Source organism: Arvicola amphibius, chromosome 12, assembly GCF_903992535.2.
Source record: "Arvicola amphibius chromosome 12, mArvAmp1.2, whole genome shotgun sequence".
Lineage (NCBI taxonomy): Eukaryota > Metazoa > Chordata > Mammalia > Rodentia > Cricetidae > Arvicola > Arvicola amphibius.
The window spans coordinates 116,171,163-116,184,769 of NC_052058.2; the positions used below are offsets into that span (position 1 = coordinate 116,171,163).

At 37.8% G+C, this 13,607-nt stretch overlaps 1 protein-coding gene across 1 annotated transcript in view; it reads right to left on the reverse strand.

Annotated features, from left to right (window-relative positions):
- Luzp2 (leucine zipper protein 2) overlaps window positions 1-13,607 on the reverse strand; it is a 206,222-nt gene that overhangs the window by 101,826 nt on the left and 90,789 nt on the right. The window contains exon 5 of the mRNA XM_038313970.1: window positions 5,212-5,274. Within this exon, the coding sequence (XP_038169898.1) occupies window positions 5,212-5,274 (63 nt within the window). The remainder of the gene's footprint in view (window positions 1-5,211; window positions 5,275-13,607) is intronic.

The window sequence follows — 13,607 nt, forward strand, 5'->3', positions numbered from 1 at the left end:
TAAGCCACATCCTCATGGTGATAAACAGATTTATGGAGATGGGTTAATATAGGATATGAGTTAGCCAGAAAACAATTAAGCTATAGGCCAAAAGTGTTACAAATAACACTGTTTCTGTATGATTATTTCTGGAGTTTGGGCAGCCAGGAAACAAGCGACCTCCTACAACACAAAGGTATGTGTATGAATGCTGTTATCTTTGGTTATTTTTACTTTTTAAGATATGTGATAGGTAAGTGTAAATTCATGGGAAGATTTAATCCACTGTATTTTCAACAGACACTAGCAAACAAATGGATAAAATGCCAGCAAAAATTCATTATTCAAGGGTAAACAGGGCTATAGAAGACCATACTTTATACCAGGATCTTTATAAATATAAAAACATTTAACAAACTCAGTTGTTCCCAGTGACATATTGCTACATGCCTTTCATGCCTTTACCTGCATCCTTATAATTTATCTGTAAGTTGGAAGAGGAGACTGTGTATTCTGAGCCTTTTAAAAAAAGACACGGTTCCCAGTCCTGTAATGGGAGTACCTCAGCTCAATGCATTTCCACCCTTGAAATAATAGATTCTCTTACTTCACTGGGGAGAACTATTCACATACATGTATGTGCACATATACACATGGTAAGGCAAAGATACAAAACATAATGAAGAATAGTAGGGGCTCCTTTTTTTAGCCCATACTTCAGAGTAGAATAATGTGAAGAACAGCATCCCATATGATCTGAAATTACATGAGAATTTGTGAAGGAGTCCAGGACAGCTCTACTTATGGACTCACAGCAACTATGATAGCATCTACCAAGGCTTTCAATACCAAGCCAGAACAGATTCCAGGATGGAGAGAATTAGTCTTCCTCAGGGATGAAGCCCCAGATACCAATTGATCAGCCCTAGAAACATATACATGCAGGCAACACTAAACAGACCCAATGGATTATATTTATATATTTTATGTGCATATGTAACAGTAAGGATCAAAATAGGCTGTGAATTTGAGACAAAGCAGGGATTAGGAGCATGGGAAGAATAAAAGGCAGGAGGGGAGGATGACATAATTATATTTTAATTAAATAAAAATATTTCTTTAAAAAGGATTTGGTAACAAAACCAACTATTTGATTTTTTTGTTTTGTTTTTATTTTCCAAAGTATCCTGTGTCTACCAAAAGTTATTCTCTTTTTCTAACAGGGGCAGCTAAATGTCCTAAACTCATGATCAGAAGACTAAAGCTTACTAGTGAGAACATGGATTTGACAGAGGCTATTAATGAAGATTATATACACATGACCCTTCAACCTCTGGTACTTACACTTTTATGCTGGAATTAATGCTTCCTCTAACTATTTGACTACAAACTCTCCCACGTGTCCAAACTAATGAAAACTGATTTAGAGCCTTGGCTCACACTAAATTTTTCTCTATGGCAATTCTGATTTACATGGCTACCATCACTTAGGTCATTCACTTTACTAAAGAACAGTCCTGCTGGGCGGTGGTGGCACACAACTTTAATCCCAGCACTCGGGAGGCAGAGGCAGGCGGATCTCTGAGTTCGAGGCTAGCCTGGTCTACAAGAGCTAGTTCCAGGACAGGCTCTAGAAACTACAGGGAAACCCTGTCTCGAAAAAAAAAAAAAAAAAAAAAAAAAAAAAAAAAAAAAAAAAAAAAAAAAAAAAAAAACAAAAAAAAAAAGAACAGTCCTGTTCCACCTGGTCTTCAGGACTCTTAGCCAAGCCAAAGAGTCTCCCAGGGAGAGCCTTTCTCTCAATAGAGTTGACAAATGTGTGTGGGAAGCAGCAGATCACTGATGCTCATAGTAAGTATTCGTGTGACCCACCCAATGCCATCTCCAGTCCTGATAATTAGTGCTGGAGTTTCTCAGGAAAGGTCAAGGACTAATGTCAACTATTTCTGATATCTACTTATAATCTATTTGCATAGAAGGTGTGCCTTAGGATCTAAACTTTTCATTATAATAACAAATATTTAAAGCAACAATAGGTAGTGGTTTTAGTATATAAAATTAGAATTAAATTGAGATTTTATTTCCTATTTTTTATTGTCGTGTGTGTATGTAGTGTATGTGTGTGTGGTGACAACATCATGGAAGATTCATAGTAGATTTCTTGGTTTTGTTATTATGAAGATATGAATTCTTTCTACTCTCAGGTCATCTATATTTCACAGTCCAGACTAATGATCAGCAAAATAATTTCTTAGGTTTTCACAAAGATTTTTCAGAAACAATACATCTGAAGTAATATATCTATTGTGAAATGTGTGCTAATTTGAAAACATATAACGTGCTAACTGTTTTAACTTGTCAGCAATATTTTGATAAGTTAAAACTATCAAAAGAGATAAGCCTCTAAAAATGATACACCATTTGCAATCTCAGTTATTTTATTTTTACTATATTGCTAATTGTAAATGCAATTCCAAATATCAGGTCATGAATATCATGAAGGTCATGGAGTGTCTACATGTGCATGAACTAATTAAAGCTGAGATAATGACAATGGCAGCTAGGAGAAACAATGAGGAGGATGTAGGCAGCCATGACAGAACATTTTCGCTCCTTGGTCTCATTTAGGAGACAACTGTCTAATCTGAGATTCCTTCCTATACATTTATATTCAAATAACTTTCCCTTTATGAAATAATATTGGTAGCAGATGGTGTTGGGTTTGCAGTTTTTAATGCTTGTAGAATAACTATTTTCTCTGCAATGAAAGATTAGCTATGGGAGGAGGCAGGCTCTGAAGATTCGGGAAGCTAATTATTGTTCGCTATGCCCGGGAAGCCCAGGAACTTAGAAGCCTCCTGGCAGTCTCAAGCAAAGTCATAGAACCAGTGGCGATTTCAGCATAGAGGGGAATCTCTAACACACCAAATTGTCTTTGGTTGTGCAGCAAAGCCAGAGAGATGCAGCTTTCATGAGCTGTTGCCCATGCTGTGGTGAGGATTCCAGAGATGCAGCTGCCTCTATTCATTCTGCTTCTAGTTCTCTATGTGCAGTGAATACATATTTGTTCACATCTCCCTAGGAAAAGCCACATTACATGGTCTTCTAAGCCAATTCACAGTGTGTTTTGTTCCTGTGGGGGCACAGAGCCGAGAGCCCATGTTCAAGATGATGAGCTGCTTTCAGCTAGTCTCCAGTACAAAAGATTGTTACTTTGTTTTAAGAAACAATGATGAATAATAAAATATTACAATAATCAAATAATAAAATTTGTGCATATTATTCTAAAATACTATTTTGACAGTGTAAAAATTACCTATTAATCCAGAATACTGCGCTCTGGTATTATTATATAAATATTTAACAAGATACTGCAAAATGAATAAATTATATGAACTTAACTGCATTTTAACCACTAAGGAAATAACATAAAGAACACAGCTATGAACAAATGAGATTTAATTTTTACTGAGCTGAGGGAAATTAGGAACATTCTTGAATGAAGAGGATAAACTATAAATGGAGGAACTCTTTAATTTTCTAAACACCAGTGATACTTTTAGTGCCCCTTTCTCCTTTGCACTTGAGTTTTGTGGGGATCTGATAACATGTTCAATGTAACTGTTATCCAGATATTTTCCCTTTTCTGTTCTTGATTATTGAGATAGACTCTTGAGTGGCTCAGTTCTCCCTCAAGAATCAGTGTTGTAGGCGAGAGTGACCTTGAACTCTTGATTTTCCTGTCCTATAGCCAAGGTGCTGGTATCACATGAGCCTGTACCACATCTGGCTTAAACATTTTTTTATTCAAAACTCCACTCTATATCACAGTATTCAAAACTATCCCAATGTTCATTTATCCTGTTTCAACAATCCCAATAATATGAACAAGGTTATGCTGAATTCTGTTCAAACAGAGCAAAATGCAATGAAATAAAGCCCTTCCTTGTGTCAGATCTACAAATGAATCAGTTTTATTTTCCTTTTACAGAGAATCAACACTTACTTTCTATGTCTTAAAGCTTTCCACCCATTGTGTACATATGTATGTATATATGTATGCATGTATATATACATACATGCATATGGATGGATATATATACATATACATATATATTATCCATATGTATTTATATGCCAAATCACAGCATATTTCATTCAAATACATATTTTGAAGTAATATATCTATATCTCTATATAAAACTTATTCTCCAAATGATCATATTACATGCAAGCTTGAGGTATAGAGTTCTTGATAATGGCTTTGTCTTCGAATATATTTTGAGCTCTCATATTGCCTAAGCATGTGACCTTGTTCTTACAAGCAGGAGAGTAAGGGAAATTGTGTTTTTCCTAACTCCCCTTCTCCATCTATATAAAAGTGGTGGGAAAGGCATTTATAATATAAGGGAAGTGAAGTAATTTCATAGTTAGACAATGATGGACCTGTTTGTGCAGCTCTCAGTCTCTCTTCTGGAACTCTTGAGGGGGACTCAGCTTTCAAACTGTAAAGTCATCGTTCTTTTAAGCTTCATTCTTTCCCATTTTTCATAGATATCAGGTCCTCCTGGAATGGAAATGCTTCTTTGTCTATTCCTTATAATTTATGGGATTTTCAGTGGGTGATTTTTTTCAGGTATGCTTTCTAAGTATCCCTGGAACACAGGGACTCTTGTCTCTTTTCTTTAAACTTCACTTGTAAACTTCACTATTACTGTACTACTCTCTTTAACAGTTCCTACAAGATACGATTCTATTTTGAACTCAGCATCAGGTCAGAATTAGATAAAACTGACTATTGTGATTAAATGTTTGCTCTTCCTTGAGTAATATATGAGAAAATCTAGTTGCTCAGAAAATAGAACAAGCAGGTCAGTTTACTTGGTAAACTAATATAATCCCAGGAACCTTTCAGGTATTATATAAATGTTACAAAGCTTAAGAAAAATATAGTGGGCATCATAATTTCCTACTGGGGAGAATTGGTTCATACAATGAGATAGGTGTTAGAAATTCATTTCATGAACATGGCATTGGGTACATTTTTATTTTTTCATTTGTGTAATGTTGGAATAAGTAGATACATACAAAACTAAAACTAAAATGTATTTTATTTTGCATCCAGTATTTCATTTGTGTTAGGGGAAAAGCCATTAGTTCTTTAGATTATACAAGATTTAATTCAATAATAATTTTAATTAGGTGCCCTTGTTAAAGGTCATATTTACTCACCTCTTCTGCATGCATCCCACACAGCTTACTTCCAGACAACAATTTGTTCTTCAAGCTTTTATTCTGAGGAAGGAAAGAGAATTTTACACAAAAGGTGGTAAGTTATTAAGAACTTTCTCATTTAATTCTGCCATATCACTCTGTTTGTCTCACAGATTAAAGTTACATATTATCTAAAGAATTTATTACTCATTCTAAAAATATTTTTCAGCTAAAATTATTATTAATTATTATTAAGATATTTACTCAAAAAAAAAAAACTTTGGCTAATGGGATGGCTCTGTAGGTAAAGGTTACCAAGATGACCTGAGATTGATCCCAAGGACCCACATGATAGAAGGAGAGAATGGACTCCCAAAAGTGATCTTATGATTGCCACATGTATGCCATGACACATGCAGACAAACACACATACATACACACACACCGTACACACACACACTGCACAGACACACACACACTGCACAGACACACACACTGCACAAACACACACATAGACATACCATACACACACAACACATACACACACCATACACACACCACACACACACATACACACAAATACACACACACTTCACAGACACACATACACACACCACACAGACACACACATGCACATACACACACTGCATAGACATACAGACACACATACACAAACACCACACACACACACACATACATACACTGTACAAACACACACACTGCACAGACACATAGGCACAAACACACACACACATATATACACACGCACTGTAAGACCCTTACCCCTTATTCCCAAAGGGGCGAGAACAAATTTCCTAGCAGAATGTTTTCCCACGTAGATAGTGGCCTTCCCCCCTCCTACCCGAGAAATTATGCCTTGCCACCTGGTACAGGCTGATAAAGATGGCCTTGCTCTAAGAACAAAGAATTAACTGACACGGCAAGATGAGGCAGAGCAAAAGACCTTGTATACATAGCAAAGCAGACTAACCCCACAAAGAAAATGTAACTCTACTCTCTACATTGCTGCAATGGGGTGTTGGAGACCGGGGTTTCGAACTAGTTCATATTATGCTAAATAAACCTTGCTTATTACAATCTGGGACTCTCTGGTGATCTCTCTCTGGGGGTTGTAATCTGGGCACAACACACACACCATACACATACACAAATACCACACATACACATACAGTACACATACACACACCATGCACACACATACATACAACAAGACACACACTGCACAGACACACACACAAACACACACATATGCACACACCATACATACACACACACTGCAGAGACAGACACAGATACACACACACATACATATACCCACACAGTACACACACACACTGCACAGACACACACAAACATACACATACACACATGGTGGGCACACAACAAATGTAAGAAAAAAATTAAAATACAAAAAATTTACGTAGATTTTTTTCACTTATGTTTCTTTACTGTCATGAGTAGTTTTATAAGCTAACCTTGGCCCCACATGAGCACTACATATGACCTTCTGCAAGCATCTTTCTCATGGCACCTACACAAAGGGCACATTATTGTCTATTACAATACAGCCACATCTCAAAAAAATTCTGATTTTCCCCTGAAGACTAATTTCAGAATCTTATAGCTTACGGATAAGTAATATACTTAAAAGTTCTTTCATGTTTAAAAGCCAGTTCTGATACAAGCCTCAGAAGCGAGTGACCTGTTAATTTAAAAAATCTTCTAACATTGGCAGGGGCTGGGAGGTAGGCATTTGTTTCGCTAAGTCTTCCTGACTTAAAAGAAAAATCAGAGGTGTGTGTGTCTTAGACTGTGATGGAGACTGAGCACAGGGGCTGGGGTATGCTTCACTACTGAAATACAGGCCTCACAAATATTCATTTCATTTGAAAAGTATAGAGAAATCCAAATGAAAATGAAGTATTTTTATCTCCACCCTTAAATTTTAATCTTTTTGCCTCTGCTTTGAGACTCCATTTGACAGTTCATCAATGAGCCAGTTTCAGTCCCTCTCGACTTTCTCACTGTATCTTTGGCATGCTCAGAAGAAATTCCATAAAATAAGAAAGAGTTTTATTCTTTTCTATTGAAAAAGAGAGATCAGAAACTATAGGCACAGCAGCTATGAAGACAGAGAGAATCTGACAATTCCACACTAGTTTTTATTCTTTCTTAATGAGGCTTTCTGCTATGGTTCCTAATTTAGACAGCTTCATAGACCAGTTGCCCTAGTATGTATATCGCCACTGTGCACCTCATGTCTACACTTGTTTCCATGTCTGTTAGTGTCCATGAAATTTTCTGCGCATGGTGAAAGCAACCCTTATTCCAACTTTGTTTTTTGCATCAAAAGGCAAAGAGAGAAAGGCAGAGAGAAGAGGTGGGTGCGACTATAAGGTAATCTTTTTTATTAAACTTTTTTATAGAATTTATTTTGGTCCTGGAGCAACTTTAGAAAACAGGAAGAATAAAGGAAACATTGCAGGGTAAGAGGGTAGGAAGGCAACAGAGAGGGAGATAACAGGGTACAATTAATATGGTCTTGGAAATGGGAAAAGCAGAGCTTTAATTAGGGGGAGGGAGGTAACCCCAAAAGAGGAAGGCAATGTAGTAAAAATAACAGTAAAGATGTCTGAAAAGTTGCAAGGAACCATATTATTAACTATTTACCTAAAAAAAAAAACACAATGATGTAAGTCTTGCAGAAATGTACATATATGGTTTAAATGAATTGTTCTCATCTGAGCTGACAATGTTCTCTCCAACAACCAAAAATCACCCCACAATACCATTGACATGCTAGGACACAGAAGGTCTGTAGTTCCTTTCTCAAGCAGAAGCCCTGAACTAGATGTGTCCTCCTTCCTGAAAAACTGCAGGCATGGGACAAATCCTAGGGCAAAACAAGGCCCAAAGGGCATGGGTGCAGAATAAAGAACTCAGATAACAGAGGTAAAGATATTGTTTGCTGGGAAGTGCAGAAAGGAAAGTTGAAGTGACGAATAAAAAGTCCTGTTTGGTCAATTTCTCCTTGCAGAGCTATTTCTAGCAGCTAGATAAACATTAAGAGGAAAATAATTCATTCTTGATGGCCAGGGAAGCATGACAGTTAACTGCAGATTCCATTTGTCCCCGTGCTTCTTCAAATCCAATCCCCAGCCTCATCCCCAACTCTGAAGCAGAAAACCTGCTGAGCTCCCTAATAAGTCCCTACCTTCATTGGATCACACAAATCTTCCCCTTTTGATCACCCTTCCGCCCACCCATTGCTTTACATTATCCTCTAACTCAGACAGGCAATCCCTGGAAACAGGAGATTCTGGACTGGGAAGCAGGCAGGCTGACTGCAGAGTCATGTCTTCCTCCATTTCTCCATGTTCAGTTAGCAATTTCATCCCAACTGTGTAGCAGACCTTCCACTGTGGTCTTTGCACTATCTGTCACCATTCCCAGGGAACTAAGCAGATCCTGATGCTTTCCTCTCTCCCACTGATCCCCTTCAACAACTACCCTCACCTGGAATCCATTCCTAAGTGTTAGTCCCTAATACCCAGGAAGACATCTTTTACCTGGAACTCCCCACTCTACTAAGAACCAGAGATGTCAACAGAAACCAAGTCAAAAAAAGATATTAGCACCTAAAATTACATCTTCACAATCCTAAATGCCAGTGTAAACACACTCAATATTATCCAGGACAATGTGTTCACTAGAGACCAAAAACCCACCAGAGTAGACCCTGAGTATCCCAGCATCACTGAAGGGAAAAAAAAAAGATGTTAAAATTGTCTTTATGAATATGATCGGGTTCTTAAAGAAGAAATAAATAAAGTTCTTAAAGAAAACCCACAAAATAAATAATCTCAGACCCATAAATCAAAAGGGACACACACAAACACCCCCCAAAATAATAACAGGAATCAACAAACAATGCTCATTAATATCATTCAACATCAGTGGTCTCAATTATCCAATAAAAAGGCACAGACTACCAGAATGAATGTTAAAAAAAGAAAAAAGATCAATTCTTCTGCTGCATAAAAAAAAGCCCACACCTTAACATCAAGACATTACCCTATGATAAGAGGATGGAGAAGATAGTCTTAGCAAATGGAGCTAAGAAGCAAGCTCATATAGCTGCTTTAATATCTCACAAAATGGACTTCAAACCAAAACTAATCAAAAGATTAGAATGATACTACATACTTATTAGGAAGAAAAAAAATCTAAGAGGACATTTCAATTGTAACATCTATGCCCCAAACACAAGTGCACCTAAGTTTGTAAAAGAAACACTACTACAAATTAAGTCATGTATTGACCTTCATATATGGTTAGTGGAAGACTTTAGTACCCTACCCTTGTCAGAGACAAGTCATCCAGCAAAAAACTAAACAGAGAAATGCTGGCATTAACTGATGTTATAAATCAAATAGATGCAACAGATATCTACAGGACATTCCAGCCAAGCACAAAAGAACATACTTTCTTCATCACTTCATGGAACTTTCTCCAATGCTGAACACCTACTCAGGCACAAAGAAAATCTCAAAAGATGCAATAAAATTGGAGTAATATACTGTATCCTATCTGACCACTGTTGATTAATGAGGAGATCAACAACAACAGAAGCAACAGAAAGCTTACAAACTCTTAAGAACTGAACAACTCTCTACTGAGTGGAAAATGAGTTGGAAAGGAGATTAAAGACTTTTTAGAATTGAATAAAAATGAATGTACACCATACCCAAATTTGTGACAATAAAGAAGGCTCTAGGAGGCAAGTTCATAACACTAAGTACCAACATAAAATGTTCGGAGATCTTCACACCACACCTAAAAGCTCTAGTTCAAAAAGAAGAATTCACACACAAAAGGAGTAGATAACAAGAAATAAAAGCATTGATTGATGAAATCAATAAAATAGAAACAAAGAGAAGACTATAAAGAATCAATGAAACAAAGAGTTAGTCCTTTGGTACAGTCAATAAAATTGACAAACACTTATCCAAACCAACTAAACAGCAGAGAGAGAAAGAGAGAGAGAGAGAGAGAGAGAGAGAGAGAGAGAGAGAGAGAGAGAGAATCCAAAATCCAAGTTAGAAATGAAGAGGGGAATATAAAAATAAACAGTGAGGAAATCCAGAGAATCATAAGGTTATACTTTTAAAACCTATACTCTACCAAAAGAAATGGATAATTTTCTACATATATACCACTTACCAAAGGTAATAAATCAATGTCAGACATGCAATTTAAACAGATCTATAACATCTAGTGAAACAAAAGCAGTTAATGAAAGTCTTCCAGGGGAGGCAGAGAAAGAGAAGGGAGAGGAGAAAAATGTATAGCTCAATAAGAATAATAAAAAAGTCTTTCAGCTAAAAATGCCCATGGCCAGATGGTTTTAGTGCAGAATTCTACCAGGCTTTCAAAAAAGAGTTAATGCCAATACTCTCTAAATTTCCAGAGAATAGAAACAGAAGGATCATTGCCCAACTCATTTTATGAGGCATCAGCCACCCTGATACCTAAACCACATAAAGTGTCAATGATGAGAGACAATTTCCCTTATGAGCATAGATACAAAATTATCACAAAAATCCTCTAAAACTGAACCTAAGAGCACATCTAAAAGATTGTCCACTATTATCAAATAGGCTTCATCTCAGAGATGCAGGGATGATTCAACATAAAAAAGTGATAAATGTAATCTGACATATAATAGACTGAAAGACAAAAACAATATAATCACATTAGTAGATGAAAAAAATGTCTTTGACAAAATTCAACAGACCTTCATTATAAAAGTCTTGGAGAGATAAGGAACATAAGGGAGATGTCCTTATAAATAAAGGCAGTTTACAAGTCCACAGCCAACATCACCTTACATGAAAAGAAACTCAAAGCAATTCCACTAAATCAAGAACAAGACAAAGTTGTCCACTCTCTATATCTACTAAATATGGTACTTGAATTCTTAGTGAGAACAATAAGACAACTAAAGGAGATCAAGGAGATTAGCTAAAAGTGGAAAGGAAGAAGTCAAAATATCTTTATTTACAGATAATACAATTATAGTGAGGAGCAGCAGGCTGTGTTCCTGCAGCCCAGCTCCCATGCACCTGGCTAGCTTATGCCCTGAAACAACAACACACAAATTGTATTCTTTTAAACACTGCTTGGCCTATTAGTTCCAGCCTCTTATTGTCTAATTCTCACATCTTGACTAACCCATTTCTAATAATCTGTGTAGCACCACGAAGTGATGTCTTACTGGGAAAGATTCAGCATGTCTGACCTGGTGGCTGGCTTCATGGCGACTGACCCAGAGAGGAGAGGCAGGGCAATTGCCCGAGGCATCTGCCTCACTCCCCGCATCCTGTTCTGTCTACTCCACCCACCTATGTTCTGACCTATCAGGCCAAGCAGTTTTTTTAAATAATTAACCAATGAAATCATCAAATAGATAGAAACACTCCTACATCATACAATAATATCCAAAAGTCATCCTAAAAATTTTACCAGGGAACCTGATAAACACTTTCAGTAAAATAGCTGGATACTAAGTTAATACACAAAAAGAAAAAGAAGTCAAGGAAACAACACCCTTTGCAATGGCTTCAAATAATAAAAAAAAAAAGAAATCTTTAGGTAACTTTATGTAAGCAGGAGAAAAATTTGCACGAGACAAACTTCAAGTTTTGAAGTAAAAATTTGAAAAAGATGTCAAAAGATGAAAGATCTCCCATGTTCATGGATCAGCAGGATTAACATTAAAAGTATCTGTTCGGTCAGCGAGCTGCTTGGCCCATAAGGAGACCTGACTGTCTGCCAGAGGATCCATCATTCATTGGGGTGAGTTAGTGCCTGAACCGCGGCAACTGCCTGGAGAGGGACCACCGACTTTCCCCACCCCTGCCACACTTCCTGCTCGTCCTGCAGGGGTTATTCTCCCCGATACTGCCTCTCTTTTCCTGTCCCTTCCCAGCTTGCACCCAGAACCCCTCCCCCTTCATCCTCCCGTCTTTGGGGCCACAAAATCCCACAGCCCAGCCTGTTTGGTCTCCTGGACTGGGAATTGAGTGTACCCAGGTCAGTGGGAGGTCCCCTGCTCCAATAGCCTGCCTGCAGCAAGGTAGGCCCTTTGTCACCAAGCAGCTTGGCCAGCAAGGAAACCTGACTGTCTACCAGAAGATCCGTCATTCATTGGGGTGAGTTAGTGCCTGAACCATGGCAGCTGTCCGGAGAGGGACCACCAACATTCCCCAAACCCCTCCCCCCACACACACTTCCTGCTCTTCCTGCAGGGGTTATTCTCCCCGGATACTGCCTCTCTCTTCCTGTCCCTTCCCAGCTTGCACCCAGAACCCCCCGCCCGCTTCATCCTCCCGTCTTTGGGGCCACAAAATCCCACAGCTCAGCCTGTTTGGGCGCTGGGGACCTGGAATTGAGTGCACCCAGGCCGGTGGGAGGTCCCCTGCTCCAATAGCCTGCCTGCAGCAAGGTAGGCCCTTTGTCAGTGAGCCGCTTGGCCAGCAAGGAGACCTGACTGTCTACTAGAAGATCCATCATTCATTGGGGTGAGTGAATTGAATTCATTGGGGTGAATTGAACTTCTAAAAGAAGACCCAAAGGGGATTATTCAGAGGAACAAATGGGCAGGCGCCAATGCGAGAATTCCTCCAACAATTTGAAAAACGACATGAAAGCACCAGAACCCAGCGAACTTATAACAGGAGGATTTGAACACACTAATCAAGAAGAAGTAGAAAAAATTGACTTTATGAAAGTAATAGAGTCCCTTAAACAGGAGGTGAAAAACTCCCTTAAGGAAATGGACAAGAAGAATAACAAAAAGTTTGAAGAATTGAGTAAATCCGTAAATGATATCCTAGGAAACCAAGAAAAAACAATCAAACAGATAATGGAAACAGTGCAAGACTTGAAAACTGAAATGGAGGCAAGGAAGAAAACACAACCCGAGGGCCAGCTGGATATGGAAAATCTATGTAAATGAACAGAGACTACAGAAACAAGCATAACCAACAGAATACAAGAGATAGAAGAAAGAATCTCAGACTCTGAAGATACCATAGAGAAAATAAATGCACTGATCAAAGAAAACAGCAAATCCAACAAATCCTCATCACAAAACATTCAGGAAATCTGGGACACAATAAAAAGACCAAACCTAAGAATAATATGTGTAGAAGAAGGAGAAGAATTACAGCTCAATGGTCCAGAAAATATATTTAATAAAATTATAGAAGAAAACTTCCCAAACCTAAAAAAAGATATTCCTATTAAGGTTCAAGAAGCTTACAGAACCCCCAATAGACTGGATCAAAAAAAATCATCCCCTCGCCATATTATAATCAAAACACAAAACA